Source organism: Nerophis ophidion, linkage group LG11, assembly GCF_033978795.1.
Source record: "Nerophis ophidion isolate RoL-2023_Sa linkage group LG11, RoL_Noph_v1.0, whole genome shotgun sequence".
Taxonomy (NCBI): Eukaryota; Metazoa; Chordata; class Actinopteri; order Syngnathiformes; family Syngnathidae; genus Nerophis; species Nerophis ophidion.
Window position 1 is genome coordinate 19,520,478 of NC_084621.1, and position 19,853 is coordinate 19,540,330.

The 19,853-nt window shown below is 37.7% G+C and overlaps 1 protein-coding gene across 3 annotated transcripts; it reads left to right on the forward strand.

Moving 5' to 3' along the window:
• The first annotated feature begins 1,297 nt into the window (after positions 1–1,297).
• Positions 1,298–16,620, forward strand: LOC133561770 (zinc finger and BTB domain-containing protein 7B). Of its 3 annotated transcripts, none has more exons than XM_061915296.1 (3): positions 1,298–1,412; positions 4,762–6,270; positions 16,047–16,620. In XM_061915296.1, exons 2-3 carry the CDS (start codon positions 4,786–4,788, stop codon positions 16,359–16,361), a joined length of 1,800 nt encoding a protein of 599 aa, XP_061771280.1. In that variant the 5' UTR covers positions 1,298–1,412; positions 4,762–4,785; the 3' UTR covers positions 16,362–16,620. The 3 variants fall into 3 exon arrangements, with proteins under 3 accessions (XP_061771280.1, XP_061771279.1, XP_061771278.1); XM_061915295.1 differs by lacking the exon at positions 1,298–1,412 and adding an exon at positions 1,464–1,809; XM_061915294.1 differs by lacking the exon at positions 1,298–1,412 and adding an exon at positions 1,465–1,816.
• Positions 16,621–19,853: the final 3,233 nt, after the last annotated feature.

Consider the following 19,853-nt stretch of genomic DNA (forward strand, 5'->3'; position numbering starts at 1 on the left):
ACCTGGTACTTGACACGTGGTTAATGTTAGCATGCTAAAACTCATATTTTAGCATGATAAAGTTATAAAAATAACATTTTTAGCTAGATTTACGGCCGTACACTTCAGCGTGATATAACCTGGTACTTGACACGTGGTTAATTTAAACATGTTAAAATTCATATGTTAGCATGCTAAAATTCATATGTTAGCATGCTAAAGTTATCAAAATAACATTTTTAGCTATATTCATGGCCGTACACCTCAGCTCGATATAACCTGGTACTTGACACGTGGTTAATGTTAGCATGCTAAAATTCATATGTTAGCATGCTAAAATTCATATGTTAGCATGCTAAAATTATCAAAATAAATTTTTTATCTAAATTTACAGCCGTACCTCCCAGGGTGATATAACCTGGTACTTGACACGTGGTTAATGTTAGCATGCTAAAATTCATATGTTAGCATGCTAAAGTTATCAAAACAACCTTTTTAGCTATCGTTACGGCTGTACACCTCAGGGTGATATAACCTGGTACTTGACACGTGGTTAATGTTAGCATGCTAACATGTATATGTTAGCATGCTAAAATTCATATGTTGGCATGCTAAAGTTATTAAAATAACATGTTTAGCTAAATTTACGGCCGTACACCTCAACGTGATATAACCTGGTACTTGACATGTTGTTAATGTTAGCATGCTAAAGTTCATGTTATCATGCTAAAATTCATATGTTAGCATTCTAAAGTTATCAAACAACCTTTTTAGCTAAAGTTACAGCTGTACACCTCTGCGTGATATAAACTGGTACTTGACACGTGGTTAATGTTAGCATGCTAAAATTCATGATAGCATGCTAAAATTCACATGTTAGCATGCTAAAATTCAGATGTTAGCATGCTAAAGTTATCAAAATAACGTTTTTAGCTAAATTCATGGCCGTACACCTCAGCGTGATATAACCTGGCACTTGACATATGGTTAATGTTAGCATGCTAACATATGAATGTTAGCATGCTAACATGATCATAATAACCTTTTCAGCTCATTTTGCGGCCGTGCGCCTCAAGAGTCACATAACATGGTACTTAACCTGACTCATGCTAACTGCTAACATGCTAATGTTGTAATGCCCTGCCCAAGGACACAACAGCAGTGACTATAAATAATGGACATGCTAACTTTTTCAGCTACTATATATATATATATATATATATATGTATATATATATATATATATATATATATATATATATATATATATATATATATATATATATATATGAATGAAGTAGGGGTGGGTATAACCAGGAAGTGTGTTTGCGGTTGTCCCCATCCTGTTGGACGGCCGGGCCGAGGATGAGGTCGGGGCTGCGGGTTCCACACACCGGCTGAAGATAGGCTGAAGGCGGCGGCTGCTCAGACTTGGTAGGCTGCTCCGCCATAGCAACTCCCTCCCCTGACCCCTCCCTCCGTCCCTCCGGAGCCGAGCCAGGCAGCATCGCCCTGCTGACGGTTCGGACATATTTGGTCCTCCGGAAGCGTGCAGGGCTCGGGCAAGCTCGGGCGAACTCGGCTAAGCTCGGGTCTCTCCGCAAACTCGGCGGCTCGCAGGGGTGGAGCACGCACTCTTTTCGGCATAACCGTTCTCACTCGCCCCGGCCCCTGGCCAAAAAAAAAAAAAAAAAGACAAAAAAAAGCGTGTCCGGTAGAGAAGAGACCGGGGAGGCGGCGGCAGGATGACGAGCCGTGGCCGGAAAGTTTGTCCTGAAAGCGGGGAGGTTTGCTGCTCGGACCCGCGGCTTCTTCACACGGCTGGCTGGAGGTTCGAGGTTCGCCCTCCCGCTGCTCTTCTTCCTCTTCCCCCCGCCCTGCATGCTTCCCTCTGCGGCCATGGCGCAGGTTCGAGCCCGCGGTCGTCACGGAGCCCTGGCAGCTCGCACCCGGGACTGTGCGTAATGGCGTCCCGCACTCCGCCTCGTCCATTACCGATCTCTCCTTCATTCCCTCGCGTCGTGCTTTCCCCACGCCGTCGTGACCATCTTGTGCCTCCACGCCTCCTCTCCGGGCTTTTTTTTAAAGTCTCCATTTCACGATTTAACGGAGTGTCAGTGAACGCCACAATTGCTATTTGCTCCGAGGTCACGTGAATGCCTCATTAGCATTTCTCTCCTCACTTACCTTGACCCCGATACAGCGCGCATCGACACGAGTAGACTTGGATCGTACCTCCAAAAAAATATATATATATTTTTAATTATATTTATTATATTTCAGATCTATGTGCTTGTCCCCCCCAACAAAAAAAAATGCATTTTTTAACACGTTACATGGCTTTTAAAAACAACAAACCTAATTTCCAGTACCTGGAAAACAATAGTGGTACCAATTTTGGGTACTTTTGTGTGTTAATAAATATTAATTGTTCTTGCTAAAAAGAAACAAAGTTATTTAAAAATAAGTTGATTATGATAACATCATTTTCAACTATGATTATGAAGTTTGCAATTACACTTGTAAATCAAAGACGCTAGATGGCCGTAGTTTTTTTTAAAAAAGGGTTTTTTTTTTTTAATTGTTGTGCCCTAAAACATGATAATACTGTAAGTATTGTACTTATTAGGTAGAATCTGTTTGATTGTAACGTGCATCTTAGTCATCAAATTTGGAAGGGGTTGAAATCGCCATGCAAAATCGCTAATGCTATCCGGTAGCATGACAATAGCAAATCCAATGTGTATTAGCATCAAGTTAGCACACATAAATTTTTTTTTATTTTTTTTTTTAACTGGAGCCTTACGTTACTTACCTTGCAGCGTTTAAAAAAAAAAAAAAAGTTTTTGTAGGCATTGAAAATTTCCAGTACCTGGAAATTAATAGTGGTACCAATTTTGGGTACTTTTGTGTGTGTTAATAATAATTGTTCTTGCTAAAAAAACAAATCTGATTTAAAAATAAGTTGATTATGATAACATCATTTTCAAGTATGATTATAAAATTCCAATTACAGTTATAAGCCCAAGACGCTAGTGTGTTTTAAATTTTAGTTATTGTTGTGCCCTTAAACGCATTAATACTGTAAGTATTGTACTTATTCGGCAGCAGCTGTTTGGTTGTAACTTGCATCTTAGTCGTCAAATTTGGAAAGTGTGGAAATCGCCATGTAAAATCGATAATGTTAACCGGTAGCACGTCAATAGCAAAGCCAATGTAGATTAGCAACAAGCTAGCACATTTTTTTATTTTGGAAAAGTGGAGCCTTACGTTACTTAGATTGCAGCATTTAAAAAAATAAAATGTTAGCATTGAAAATTGCAATATTTGTTTGTAAAGTACCAGCTTTGGTACTTCACCCGATTTTCAGATAATTATTGTATAAAAAAAGATGTAGTTTAAGAAGTAATGTAATAATAACGTACAGTTATTACCTTTACGGTATATCCTTCGAACTGCTCTTCGGTCAAACACACCATCAGCGGCTTCTCCATAACAAAAACGCAGTGTCAGTGAACGCCACAATTGCTATGTGCTAACGCCTCATTAGCATTTTCCGCCTCGACACGAGTAGACTTGAATCAAACCTCAACAAAAACTATTTTTTATTACATTTATTATATTTCACATATTTTTGCTTGACCCCCCCGCGGAAAAATCAAATTTTAAAACACGTTACTTGGCTTTTAAAAACAACAACTAACTTTGACGTGGGTACCGTTCACGATACGGTACCCATTTCCAGTACCTGGGAAACAATAGTGGTACCAATTTTGGGTACTTTTGTGTGTGTGAATAAATATTAATTGTTCTTACAAAAAAAATATGATTCAAAAATAAGTTTATTATGATAATTTTCAAGTATGATTATAAAGTTGAAATTACAGTTGTAAATTCAAGACACTAGATGACAGTAGTGTTTTTAATGTTTTTTTTCCCAATAGTTGTCCCCTAAAAAGTGTTAATACTGTAAATATTGTACTTATCTGGCAGCAGCTGTTTGATTGTAACATGCATCTTTGTCGTCGAATTTGGGAGGGGTTGAAATCGCCATGTAAAATGGCTAATGCTAACCAGTAGCATGTCAATAGCAAAGCCAATGTATATTAGCATCAACCTAGCGCATTTTTTATTTTGAAAGAATTGGAGCCTACTTTTCTTACCCTGCAGAATTTGCCTGGCGGTGCCAAAAATAGTACCAGCTTTGGTACCTCCTTTGAGATAGTACATATTGTATCAAAAAATGTGCAAACAAATACAGTAGTTTATAAAGTACTGTAGTAATAATGTACAGTTATCACCTCTACGGTATCTCCTTCGAACTGCTCTTTGGTCAAAAACACCATCAACGGCTTCTTCATATTTTCATGGATACATGTTTAGATGTCATTTACGCGTCGCTATCGACTCATTCTGCATCGGCGCGGACTAGCGCCGCTGCGCTCCGACTGCTTCGCCCAGTTAGTTAGCCACACAAGTTGTCATCTTTTTGAGGATTTCTTTCTTTAATTCAATGGATATCATCCACTTCTTCTAAAACACTTCCCTTCGCACTCATGCTCAGAAGAACAAGGTTACGTACATTTTTAGCTGTAAGCTAATGCTCGCAAGTGAAAGCGCATGTTTCGGTCGGATCTTTCGGGGTTCACTGTGAAGTTTGTTATGCTAACATATAGCGTTACTATTAGCATACTTTTAAAAATGGATTTTTGACAAATTTGGAATTGTAATGACTAAGAATCCCAATTTAACACAGATCCTTCATTGTGTTCTTCAATTGTAGATCTATAAATGGCTATGATCCGAAATGGCTTCCCAGTTGGCTACAATGCTGGCAAGAGGCAGTCCGGAGGTCCGAAATGGTGGCCGGTGTGCAGAACCACCCGAGGCTGTCACCGAGGACTCAAAGGGTACCCTCCGGTCCTCGTGTCTGGTGGACCGGGATGCTCCGTCAATCAACGGAGAGCTGGGCAAGACTCGTGCCCCCGACCCCCAGCAACCGAATGACAAACCAAGGCAGCCGATCAGAGCCAAAATGGTGGTTGCCCAGCCTGCCGCCACCCTGACCAAAGACTCCACGCCTTCCCGTTTAGAAACAAACCAAATATACGTAGTGAAGACTGAGGAGGAGGAGGTGGACGCTGAAACCCTCCTCTTGGACTGGTCAGAAGTCAATGGAGTTAGCTTGCAGAGTTCTCTACAGGATGGACCCCGGAGGGAAGAACAGAGCGAGCCCCTTGACCTAAGTCTACCCAAGAGGCCAGACAACCGAGAGACCAGGTACGGACGCTTTCTGGACACTTGTGAGAGCTCTCTGATTATGGAAGTGGACGAGTACGACGGAGAGGGCGACAGAGACGTGGTGGAGGAGGACGACGATGAAGACTTTTTCTCCACCTTCACCTCAACGGACCCCCAGACCAAGGATCTTCTCCTCATAGACGACCAGGGCATCCCGTATACTCTCAGCCCGAATGGACTCAGGGTGCCGCAGCTGGACGCCTCCACGTCGTCCCAGGTCCTTCAGACGGAGAGTGAAGTGTCCTCACAGGCGAACCTCAGCCAGAATTTAGACGATGCACCTAACGGTCGCCTGATCCCTTTGCCGGTTGTGGATTCGGATGCCTTGCCCCCGGAGCCCAATCAAGCCATCCAGATCCTGAGCAGCCGCTCACAGGGCGCCCCGATTCTCCTGTCCTCAGCTCAACTCAGTCTTTCTCTTACGCCCGGTGCTTCTTCCTCCATGTTCCTCCTCTTGTCCACCAGTGACTCTGCCTCCACCCCTATCGCTGTCCTTGACCCCGCCACCGGCCAGTTGTCCCAGATCACCGCCCCTGTCTCCCTCCCTCTGTTGTCCCATCCTGTCACGGGCAGCGCCCCTGACCTCGCCACTTCGTTTAGTCCGACTAACTCTTATGGAAGTGAAGCCATATCTGCTGAGCAGGTCTCAAACCACAACGACAAGCCATTGACTGGTCCGACCCCGGACCCCTCAGATGCCCAATCCCCCGCGCCCGCACCGGACTCGGAGCACTTACCTCTTGACGACCACCTTTACTTTTCCAGTGCCGCCGCTCCCCCGTCGCCGCCCAAACTGGAGCCCCTGGACCCCGTCTCCGCCGCCGAGTCGCCCAGTGACCCGTCCGCCCGCCGGGTGCTGTACTGCCAGCTGTGCCCCAGGGTCTTCTTTTACTTGTCCGACCTGGAGCGCCATCGCATCACGCACTCGCAGAAGAAGCCGCACGTTTGCCAGCAGTGCGGCAAAGCCTTCAAGCGCTCCAGCCATCTGCAGGTGAGTCCTAAACAAACATGGCCCTCGGGTCGTCGGTCAAAACAGGAAGTTCCGCCGTTAGCTTAGCTGTTTCTACTAGCGCCTCGCCTGACCTTGGACTTGGTTTGGACTGGGAACATATTGTTTTGGACCTGCTTGTTAGTGGGTATTCTAAGTCATGTTTGTACTAAATACAGATAGCTTTGAGAGTACTGTGGTGTTAGCTACAAAAAAATGCTCAAAGCTGAAGTAGCATTAACAATTAATCTGGCTCTAGCTTGGCTGTTAGCATTAGCACTTTGTCTGACTTTGAAACCAAACAAGGGGTTATTTTTCACCGTGTTTACCTGCGGGTTTATCAACATTATTTAACATATTTTTTGTACTAAACACAAAGGGAGATATGGTAGCACTGTGGTGCTAGCTAGAAAAAACAACATGAAAAAATAGATAAAAGCCGTGTTAGCAAGCCCAATGTGTTTGCTTGTTCATATTTGAAAGTGTATTAAGTTACTTTTAAGACAGCGTTCACTAAAATCCGGTAAAAATCCAGCGTTTCTTCTACAAATCTGGCGTTAGCTTAGCTGTTAGCATTAGCACTTTGTTGGACTTTGAAACCAAACATGTTTTTTTTCACCGTGTTTACCTGCTGTCAGAGGGTTTATCGACTTTATTTAACATTTTTTTTGTACTTAATATAGATCGAGCTATGATAGCACTGTGGTGCTAGCTAAAAAATCATGAAAAAATAGATAGAAGCCGTATTAGCAAGACAAATGTGTTTGCTTGTTCATATTTAAGAGTGTATTAAATTACTTTTAACGTAGCGTTGACTCAAGTCCGGTAAAAATCCAGCGTTTCTTCTACAAATCTGGCGTTAGCTTAGCTGTTAGCATTAGCACTTCGTTGGAATTTGAAACCGAATGTGTTATTTTTCACCATTTTTACCTGCTGTCAGCGAGTTTATCGACATTATTAAACATATTTTTTGTACTAAATCAAGGTAGAGCTATGATAGCGCAATGGTGCTAGCTAAAAAAAACAAAAAGTGAGCAAAAGTAGCACAACTAATTTCTTTGCTTATTAATATTTAAGGTAGTATTAAGTTAATTTTAACGTACCGTTCACTAAGGTCCAGTTAAAAATCCAGCATTTCTTCTAAAAATCTGGCTTTAGCTTAGCTGTTAGCATTAGCACTTCGTTGGACTTTGAAGCCGAACGTGTTATTTTTCACCGTGTTTACCTGCTGTCAGCGAGTTTATCGACATCATTTAACGTTTTTTTTTGTACTAAATATAGAGCTATAATAGCACTGTGGTGCTAGCTAAAAAAACATGAGAAAATAGATTGAAACCGTATTAGCAAGACAAATGTGTTTGCTTGTTCATATTTAAGATAGTATGAAGTTACTTTTAACGCAGCGTTCACCAAAGTCCAGTTAAAAATCCAGCGTTTCTTCTACAAATCTGTCACTAGCTTAGCTGTTAGCATTAGCATCTTGTTCAACTTCAAAACCGAACATGTTATTTTTCACCATGTTTACCTGCTGTCAGCGGGTTTATCGACATTATTTAACGTTTTGTTTGTACTAAATACAGGTAGGGCTATGATAGCACCGTGGTGCTAGCTAAAAAAACAAAAAGCTCAGAGCAAAAGTAGCACAACAAATGTCTTTGCTTATTAATATTTAAGGTAGTATTAAGTTAATTTTAATGTACCGTTCACTAAGGTCCAGCAAAAATCCAGCGTTTCTTCTACAAATCTGCCGTTAGCTTAGTTGTTGGCATTAGCACTTTGTTGGAATTTGAAACCAAACGTGTTATTTTTCACCGTTTACCTGCTGTCAGCGAGTTTATCGACAATATTTAACTTTTTTTTTTTGTACTAAATATAGAGCTATAACAGCACTGTGGTGCTAGCTAAAAAAACATGAAAAAATAGATTGAAGCCGTATCAGCAAGAAAAATGTGTTTGCTTGTTCATATTTCAGATAGTATTAAGTTACTTTTAACGCAGCGTTCACTAAAGTCCAGTTAAAAATCCAGCGTTTCTTCTACAAATCTGGCATTAGCTTAGCTTAGCTGTTAGCATTAGCATTTCTTTGGACTTTAAAACCGAACGTGTTATTTTTCATCGTGTTTACCTGCTGTCAGCGGGTTTATCGACATTATCTAACGTATTTTTTGTACTAAATACAGAGGGAGCTATGATAGCACCGTGGTGCTAGCTAATAAAACAAAAAGCTCAGAGCAAAAGTAGCACAACAAATGTCTTTGCTTATTAATATTTAAGGTAGTATTAAGTTAATTTTAATGTACTGTTCACTAAGGTCCAGCAAAAATCCAGCGTTTCTTCTACAAATCTGCCGTTAGCTTAGTTGTTGGCATTAGCACTTCGTTGGAATTTGAAACCAAACGTGTTATTTTTCACCGTTTTTACCTGCTGTCAGCGGGTTTATCGTCATTATTTACGTTTTGTTTGTACTAAATACAGGTAGGGCTATGATAGCACCGTGGTGCTAGCTAAAAAAACAAAAAGCTCAGAGCAAAAGTAGCACAACAAATGTCTTTGCTTATTAATATTTAAGGTAGTATTGAGTTAATTTTAATGTACCGTTCACTAAGGTCCAGCAAAAATCCAGCGTTTCTTCTACAAATCTGCCGTTAGCTTAGTTGTTAGCATTAACACTTCGTTGGAATTTGAAACCGAATGTGTTATTTTTCACCGTTTTTACCTGCTGTCAGCGGGTTTATTGACATTATTTAACATATTTTTTGTACTAAATACAGAGGGAGCTATGATAGCACCGTTGTGCTAGCTAAAAAAACACAAAGCTCAGAGCAAAAGTAGCACAACAAATGTCTTTGCTTATTAATATTGAAAGTAGTATTAAGTTCATTTTAACGTACCGTACTCTAAGGTCCAGTTAAAAATCCAGCATTTCTTCTACAAATCTGCCGTTAGCTTAGCTGTTAGCATTAGCACTTCCTTGGAATTTGAAACCAAACGTGTTATTTTTCACCGTTTTTACCTGCTGTCAGCGGGTTTATCGACATTTAACATATTTTTTTGTTCTAAATACAGAGGGAGCTTTGATAGCACCGTGGTGCTAGCAAAAAAAACCCACAAAGCTCAGAGCAAAAGCAGCACAACAAATGTCTTTGCTTATTAATATTTAAGGTAGTATTAAGTTTTTTTCAACGCAGCGTTCACTAAAGTCCAGTTAAAAATCCAGCGTTTCTTCTACAAATCTGGCGTTAGCTTAGCTGTTAGCATTAGCATCTCGTTGGACTTTAAAACCGAACGTGTTATTTTTCACCATGTTTACCTGCTGTCAGCGGGTTTATCGACATTATTTAACTTATTTTTTGTACTAAATACAGAGGGAGCTATGATAGCACCGTGGTGCTAGCTAAAAAAACAAAAAGGTCAGAGCAAATGTAGCACAACAAATGTCTTTGCTTATTAATATTTAAGGTAGTATTAAGTTGGTTTTAACGTACCGTTCACTAAGGTCCAGTAAAAATCCAGCGTTTCTTCTACAAATCTGGCGTTAGCTTAGTTGTTAGCATTAGCACTTCCTTGGAATTTGAAACCGAACGTGTTATTTTTCACCGTTTTTACCTGCTGTCAGCGGGTTTATCGACATTTAACGTATTTTTTTGTACTAAATACAGAGGGAGCTATGATAGCACCGTGGTGCTAGCTAAAAAAACACAAAGCTCAGAGCAAAAGCAGCACAACAAATGTCTTTGCTTATTAATATTTAAGGTAGTATTAAGTTTTTTTCAACGCAGCGTTCACTAAAGTCCAGTTAAAAATCCAGCGTTTCTTCTACAAATCTGGCGTTAGCTTAGCTGTTAGCATTAGCATCTCGTTGGACTTTAAAACCGAACGTGTTATTTTTCACCATGTTTACCTGCTGTCAGCGGGTTTATCGACATTATTTAACGTATTTTTTGTACTAAATACAAAGGGAGCTATGATAGCACCGTGGTGCTAGCTAAAAAAACAAAAAGGTCAGAGCAAATGTAGCACAACAAATGTCTTTGCTTATTAATATTTAAGGTAGTATTAAGTTGGTTTTAACGTACCGTTCACTAAGGTCCAGTAAAAATCCAGCGTTTCTTCTACAAATCTGGCGTTAGCTTAGTTGTTAGCATTAGCACTTCGTTGGAATTTGAAACCGAACGTGTTATTTTTCACCGTTTTTACCTGCTGTCAGCGGGTTTACCGACATTATTTAACATATTTTTTGTACTAAATACAGAGGGAGCTACGATAGCGCCGTGGTGCTAGCTAAAAAAACCACAAAGCTCAGAGCAAAAGTAGCACAACAAATGTCTTTGCTTATTAATATTTAAAGTAGTATTAAGTTAATTTTAACGTACCGTTCTCTAAGGTCCAGTTAAAAATCCAGCATTTCTTCTACAAATCTGCCGTGAGCTTAGCTGTTAGCATTAGCACTTCCTTGGAATTTGAAACCGAACGTGTTATTTTTCACCGTTTTTACCTGCTTTCAGCGGGTTTATCGACATTTAACGTATTTTTTTGTACTAAATACAGAGGGAGCTATGATAGCACCGTGGTGCTAGCAAAAAAAAACAACACAAAGCTCAGAGCAAAAGCAGCACAACAAATGTCTTTGCTTATTAATATTTAAGGTAGTATTAAGTTTCTTTCAACCCAGCGTTCACTAAAGTCCAGTTAAAAATCCAGCGTTTCTTCTACAAATCTGGCGTTAGCTTAGCTGTTAGCATTAGCATCTCGTTGGACTTTAAAACCGAACGTGTTATTTTTCACCATGTTTACCTGCTGTCAGCGGGTTTATCGCCATTATTTAATGTATTTTTTTGTACTAAATACAGAGGGAGCTATGATAGCACCGTGGTGCTAGCTTAAAAAAAACACAAAGCTCGGAGCAAAAGTAGCACAACAAATGTCTTTTCTTATTAATATTTAAGGTAGTATTAAAGGCCTACTGAAAGCCACTACGACCCACCAGGCAGTCTGATAGTTTATATATCAATGATGAAATATTAACATTGCAACACATGCCAATATGGCCTTTTTAGCTTACTAAATTGCAATTTTAAATTTCCCGCTAAGTGTCGTGTTGAAAACGTCGCGGTATGATGACTTGTATGATGACGCGTGCGTTTGACGTCTCGGGTTTTAGCGGACATTATTTTCCAGCCCGATCTAAGCTATAAGTAGTCTGCTTTAATCGCATAATTACACAGTATTCTGGACATTTGTGTTGCTGAATCTTTTGCAATTTGTTCAATTAATAATGGAGAAGTCAAAGAAGAAAGATGGAAGTGGGAAGTTTTTAGCCTTTAGCCACACAAACACACAGCGTTTCCTTGTTTAAAATTCCCGGAGGTGAAGCTTTACTATGGATCAGAGCGGTCAAGCGAACATGGACCCCGCCTACATGTCAACCGGCAGTTTTCAATGACAAAATTGTGGTTATAAGTCGGCTCTTACCGGAGATCAGCGGAGCTTCCGGTTCTCCCTTAGAGATAGGGTGAGAAGCTCTGCCATCCGGGAGGAGCTCAGAGTAAAGCCGCTGCTCCTCCGCATGGAGAGGAGCCAGATGAGGTGGTTCGGGAATCTGCTGAGCACCTCCTTGCGGAGGTGTTTGGGTACGTCAAACCGGTAGGAGGCCACGGGGAAAACCCAGGACACGTTGGGAAGACTATGTCTCCCGGCTGGCCTGGCAACGCCTCGGGATCCCCCGGGAAAAGCTGGACGAAGTGGCTGGGGAGAGGGAAGTCCGGGCTTCCCTGCTTAGGCTGCTGCCCCCGCGACCTGACCTCAGATAAGCGGAAGAAGATGGATGGATTGAAATATAATTTTTTCCACTTTGTTCACAAGCTAATGCTAATTAATGTCAACTGTCGGTTTGTTTATTAGCATCTTAAATGATTTTTTTAGCACACAAAACAGCCCCAGCTCTGATAAGACTGAGGGTAACTGTGATGCCAGCTTAAAAACCCCCAAAACCAAATAAATTAGCTTGAAGGATTTAGGATGTTAATATGAACTTTACCATTAGTCGTGATAAGTTAAACAACTTTTCAGTATATTTACTTTTGTACTGTTTCAGATCGCCAGATGAATACTTCTCCTCTCGACAGTTAGCTGTTAGCATTAGCTACTCACATAGGATTTGTGCTAATTTTAGAGGGCAGTAATATTGTTTTACACTTAGTTAGCAAGTTAATGCTAATGTATATGATTTCTTTGTTTGATTATCAATATTTTAAATGATTTTTTAGTACACAAAACAGCCCCAGCTCTGATAAAACTGAGGGTAACTGTGGTGCTAGCTAAATAAAACCAAACAAAGTTAGCCTGAGGCAGTTAGGATGTTTATTTTTTTTTTTACATTGAATTCTAATGCACTGAATTTTTATACACAATTAATTACACAAAAAATTGTACATTGAATTTTTATAAATTGATTTGTTGAATTCAAGTTTTTCAAACTGAATTTTTAAACACTGATTTTTTTTTTAGGCACCAGCGCCTCCCGCGACCCCAAAGGGAATAAGCGGTAGACAATGGATGGATGAATGATTTTTTTTTACACAATTTTTTCCTCTAAAATTTGGTATAGTGAATTTTTACAAAAACCTTTTTTTTTTTACATTTTAGTTTTTTCAAATTTATTTTTTTACATTGAATTTTAATACACTGCATTTTTATACACTATTTTTCTTACATAAAAAATGTGTACATTTAATTTTTATGAATTGAATTGTTGAATTCAAGTTTTTTAAAACTGAATTTTTATACACTGACTTATTTTTTTCAAACACATAATTTTTTCCACGAAAACTTTGTACACTGAAATTACAAAAACATTTTTTTTACATTCAAGTTATTAAACTGAATTTTTATACACTGTTTTTTTAACATTGAATTTTAATACACATTTTTTTATATCAATACAATTTTTTAAAATCAAAGTTTTTTAAACTGAATTTTTGTACACGTATTTTTTTACACTGAATTTTTAAACACCCAATTCTTTTTCTGTGAAATTTATTTAAGTCAATTCACAGAATTCAAATGAAAAAACTAAATTACATACATTCAGTGCAAAGAAAAAAAAAGTTTTAATGATTAAGACAGAAATTAAACTCTATAAACAAAATTCATTTTTTATGGCAAAAACACAAAGTATGCAATATTCGTACGTGCACATAATGTTTTGTAACCACGTCTTTACGGCGTCTAACTTAAATGTTACTCTGGCGGCATCTAGTGGTGGAGGGGTAAAATTACACCTGAAATAGGCTTTGCACGCATTTCAAAGGGAAATGCTTGGAATCATTTGGTTTTCAGGGTGGTAAAAGCCGAATAAATTAGTAAGTTTACAGCATTTTGAAAAATGCCTGTTATGAAAAAGAGTCAATGGGGAAAAAAGGGTCCCAGGGAACTCCAACATACAAAACCCCAACAATTAGTGAAGTTGTCACCTTGTGTAAAAGGTAAATAAAAAGAGAATACAACAAATCCTTTTCAACTTATATTCAATTGAATAGACTGCAAAGACAAGATATTTCATGTTCACACTGAGGAACTTTGTTATTTTTTTGCAAATATTAGCTCATTTGGAATTGGATGCCTGCGATGAGGTGGCGACTTGTCCAGGGTGTACAACGCCTTCCGCCCGATTGTCGCTGAGATAGGCACCAGCGCCCCCCTGCTACCCCAAAAGGGAATAAGCGGTAGAAAATGGATGGAATTGGATGCCTGCAACATGTTTTGAAAAAGCTGGCACAAGTGGCAAAAAAGACTGAGAAAGTTGAGTAATGCTCATCAAAGACTTATTTGGAACATCCCACAGGTGAATGGGCTAATTGAGAACAGGTGGGTGCCATGATTGGCTATAAAAGCAGCTTCCATGAAATGCTGAGTCGTTCACAAACAAGGACGGGGCGAGGGACTGCATCAAAAAGCGACATTAGTGTGTAAAAGATATCACCGCATGGGCTTAGGAACACTCTTTTGAAAACCACTGTCAGTAACTACAGTTGGTCGCTACATCTGTAAGTGCAAGTTAAAGCTCTACTATGCAAAGCCAAAGCCATTTATCAACAACACCCAGAAACACTGCCGGCTTTTTAGGCCCGAGCTCATCTAAGATGGACTGACGCAAAGTGGAAAAAGTGTTCCGTGGTCTGAAAAGTCCACATTTCACACAGTCTTCAGCAACTGTGGACGTTGTGTCCTCTGGACACAAGAGGAAAAGAACCATCCGGACTGTTCTAGGCACTAAGTGTAAAAGGCAGCATCTGTGATAGAATGGGGGTGTATTAGTTAAAGTTAAAGTACCCATGATTGTCACACACACACTAAGTGTGGTGAAATGATTCTCTGCGTTTGACCCATCACCCCCTGGGATGTGAGGCGAGCAGTGAGCAGCAGCGGTGGCCGCGCCCGGGAATCATTTTTGTTGATTTAACCCCCAATTCCAACTCTTGATGCTGAGTGCCAAGCAGGGAGGTAATGGCTCCCATTTGTATAGTCTTTGGTATGACTCGGCCGGGGTTTGAACTCACGACCTACCTGAAATCGTTAGGTCGTGAGTTCAAACCCCGGCCGAGTCATACCAAAGGCTTTAAAAATGTGCCCAAAGCATGGGTAACTTACACATCTGTGAAGGCACCATTCATGCTGAAAGGTACAGACAACATATGTTATTTTTGACGCCCCTGCTTATTTCAGCAAGACGATGCTGAAATAAGTTTCTCAGTGTGAACATGAAATATCTTGTCTTTGCAGTCTATTCAATTGAATATAAGTTGAAAAGGATTAGCAATCCATTTTATTCATCGTTTAACGTGACAACTTCACTGCTTTTGGGGTTTGTAAACAACCGGTGCTAAAAAGAAGGTAGCAGAGAACGGACAAAGCACAATTTAAGGCAGGGGTGTCAAACTCAAATACAGAGTAGATCAAAATTTAAAACCGAACAAAGCCGCGGGCCGAGGCTGAACAAATTAACCTTTTAATAGGGACCCAAACACGTTTTGCATTGAATATTGAACAAGCAAGGCTTATATAACTTAATAGTGACATGCAAAATCGAGTTTCAAATAATAGTAATTAAAAAATATCAATGGCATATCAAATAAAATTTAAATAAAAATTGAATGCCTCTTTTCGGCGGTGGGGTTGAGGTGGACGGGGTTTGGTAATAGCGGGGGGTGTATATTGTAGCGTCCCGGAAGAGTTTGTGCTGCAAGGCGTTCTGGGTATTTGTTCTGTTCTGTTTATGTTGTGTTACGGTGCGGATGTTCTCCCGAAATGTGTCATTCTTGTTTGGTGTGGGTTCACAGTGTGGCACATATTTGTAACAGTGTTAAAGTTGTCTATACGGCCACCCTCAGTGTGACCTGTATGGCTGTTGACCAATTTTGCCTTGCATTCACTTGTGTGTGTGTGTATAAGCCGCATATATTATTAGACTGGGCCAGCACGCTGTTTGTTTGGAGGAAAAGCGGACGTAGAGACAGGTTGTAGAGAACGCCAAAGCCCACCCCAAATATTGTTGTCCCGGATGAAATTCGGGAGGGGCACTGAACTTCTGGAGTCTCCCGGGAAAATCGTGAGGGTTGCCAAGTAAGAGTATTAGTGGTGAATGCGGTGTTACAGTGGCGGGCCAGCTCTAATGTTAACGTAACATTGCCTTAAGGGGCAAGTAAATTACACGGCGGGCCAAATTTGGCCCGCGGGCCAGAGTTTGACACCCATGATTTAAGTTGTCATGTGCCCCGCAGAGACACAAGCACATCCACACGGGCCAGAGGAACTTCGTGTGCCACATCTGCACCAAGCGCTTCAGGGAGGCGGGCGAGCTCCAGCGCCACCAGCGGGTCCACACGGGGGAGAAACCCTACCAGTGTCAGCTCTGCCACACGCGCTTCGCCGAGCGCAACACGCTGCGCCGCCACACCAAGCGCAAGCACCCGTACCACCAGGCGGCGGTGGAAATGCTCCAGGGGAGGGGCGGCGAGGCGGAGGAAGAGCCGGCGGAGTGGTACTCCTCCACCGTGTCGCACCCGGACAACTCCGGGTCGGAGACGGAGCCGTGAAGGACGACGCGGCGTTCAAAGACAGGAGCACTTGCAATATTCGAATGTCATTCTTTGACCTTTAAAACATTCCCAACCAATCAATGACCTTCAAGCGCTTCAATGTTTGCACTTCTGACTTCCTTCCTTCAAACACTGTGAGAGGTTTGCACTTGAAGGAAAACACCGTTCACTTTTTTATCTTTGCTTTCATCTATTTAATATTTAAACTATATTCTGTGCAGCACCTTAAATTATTTTCATTAAACTTTGAGAGTTTCGTCTCCGCCTGGCTCACTTTCTCACGCACCATGACCGAGTGTCAACGCTGATTATTCTCTGCATGTTGTTCTTTCTTTACTGCAAAGAACTGACGGGGGTTTACACACTGGCAAGGTTCCGCTCCAACTCAGAGTGTTTATGTCAATAAGTCCTTCTTGAAATTGTTTCTGAAATGTCATTTTTACTATAGTAATTTTCTTTATTTTTTCTTATTTACATTTTTACTATAGTAAGTCCTCCCTTATATTATTTATTTGTGTTGAGTATCACAGTAAGTCCTTCTTTAAATTGTTATTTAATTAATTTTTATTACAGTAATTTACTTTATTTTGTATTTATATTTTAATTAGACGGTGTTCTCTTAAATTATTTATTGTATGTATTTGTGTTGAGTATTATAGTAAGTTCTTCTTTAAATTGTTTTTTAATTATTTATTACAGTAAATTACTTCATTTTATTTACATTTTTACTACATTGGGTCCTTCCTTACATTATTTATTGTATTTAGATTTTGTATTTTTGTTGAGTATTTCACTAAGTCCTTCTTTAAATGATTCTTAAAATGTAATATTGATATTTTTAATTACAGTAATTTACTTTATTTTTGTATTTACATTTTTATTACAGCGGGTCCTCCCTTAAATTATTTATTTGTGTTGAGTATTACAGTAAGTCCTTCTAGAAATTGTTTAATACATTTTACGATTTTTATTACAGTAATATTCTTTATTTGTTCTTATTTACATTTTGAGTACAGTAAGTCCTCCCTTAAATTATTTATTGTATTTAAATTTTGTATTTTTGTTGAGTATTACAATAAGTTCTTTAAATAATTAAAAAAATATATATATATTTTTTAGATTTTTATCAGTAATTCACTTAATTTTTATTTTCAATATAGTGGGTCCTCAAATTATTTATTGTATTTATATTTGTTTAACAATAAGTCCTTTAAATTGTTTTTGAAATATTTTTTTTATTACATTGATCTACTTTATTTCTTCTTATTTACATTCTCACTACATTGGGTCCTCCCTTAATTATTTATTTGTGTTGAGTATTACAGTAAGTCCTTCTTTAAATAGATTTTTTAAATTATTTTATATTTTAATTACAGTAATTTATAATTTATTTACATTTTTACTACATTGGGTCCTCAAATTATTTATTGTATTTAGATGTTGTATTTGTGTTGAGTATTTCAATAAGTCTTTCTTTAAATTCTTCTTAAAATGTAATTTAGACATTTTTAATTACAGTAATATACTTAATTTTTAAAATTACAACGGGTCCTCCCATAAATAATTTATTTGTGTTGAGTATTACTGTAAGTGCCTCTTGAAATATTTTTTAAAATAAATTTAAATAATTATATTACAGTAATATTCTTTATTTATTTCTCATTTACATTTTGACTACAGTAAGTCTTTCCTTAAATAATTTATTGTATTTAGATTTTGCATTCTTGTTGAGTATTACAATAAGAACTTTAAAAATGTTTTTCAAAAGTTTTTTTTTTTACATTTTTATTACAATAATTTACTTTATTTACTACAGTGGGCCCTCAAATCATTTATTGTATTTATTTTTGTTGAGTATTACAATAACTCCTTCTTTAAATTGTTTTTAAAATATATATTTTAAATTTTTATTACATTAATTTACTTAATTTCTTCTTATTTAAAATGTTACTACATTTGGCCCTCTCTTAAATTACTTATTGTATTTTTGTTGAGTATTACAGAAAGTCCTTCTTTAAATTATTCTTAAAATGTAATATTTGCATTCTTATTACAGTAATTTATTTTTTTGCACACTTTTACTACATTGGGCCCTCCCTTCAGTTATTTATTGTATTTAGATTTTGTATTTTTGTTGTGTATTTCAATAAGTCCTTTAAAAATAATAAAAACATGTAATTTTTACATTTTTATTACAGTTATTAACTTTTTTTCAGTCTACTTTTTATTTTTACTACACTCTGTCCTCCCTTAGATTATTTTATCTATTTAGATTGTTTTTTAAATAAAATTGTACATGTTTATTACAGTAATTTACTTTATTTTTTCATATTATTTTCTTATTATTTTTAATTCAGCAAGTCCTCCCTTAAATTATTTATTTTATTTAGATTTTGTATTTTTGGTAAGTATGACAGAAGTCCTTCTTTAAATTGTTTTTTCTTACATTTTTAGTACGGTAATTTCCTTAATTTTTTTCTTATTTTAATTTTTACTACAGTAAGTTCTCCCCTTAAATTATTTATTTCATTTAGATTTTGTATTTTGTTGAGTAGTACAGTAAGTCCTTCTTTAAATTGTTTTTAAATACATTTTATTACAGTAATTTACTTTTTTAAAGTTTTTTTACTACATTGGTTCCTCCCTTAAATTATTGAATCTATTTTAATATATATATATTTTTTACTGTTACTGTAAGTCCTTTATTTCATTTTTAAAATCTTATTTTTACTTTTTTATTACAGTAATTTACTTTATTTATATCTTATTTTAATGTTATTACAGTCAGTCCTAAATGAAATGATTTTATTTATTTGGGTCCTCCTTTTTTATTGTATGTAGTATTTAAGTGAGTCCTTCATAAATTACTTTACTGTAAATTAAAACTGTTGATATATTTTTTACGACAGTATATCCTTTAAATTAAAATGTTCACATACATAAAAACATGTTTCAATCTGACATTCTTTTCATTTCTGTTGCTAATGCATTCCATAGTTGACAGCTTGTCAATTAACAACAATAATAATTATAATAATATAAACACTGATGATGGTAATTATATTAATAATAATAATAAAACACTTTTACCACTATTGCTAATATACTACCACTACTACTACTAATAATGATCATATTAATATTAATATGAATGCTACAACTAATAGTAATATTTACATATTAAAATGTAAATGGTTTATATTTTTATTACATACTGTACTTATTAGCACTATATTTTGTTGTACTGTTTTTATATAATATTTATACCTAAATGTTTGTTTACTTTTTAAAAAAATGTATATAATATGTATACCTAAATGTTTGTTTACCTTTAACATGTTAGGTGTTGAAATGTCATGTTTTTGGGGGAGAAGGTAAGCGAGAAAATTTGTCAGATTTTTACTGCCGACACCTTTCACAAAGAACCAGCTGCACCCCGGAACCAATTAATCCGTAACTGTGTGTGTGATATACAGTATATGCTAAAGT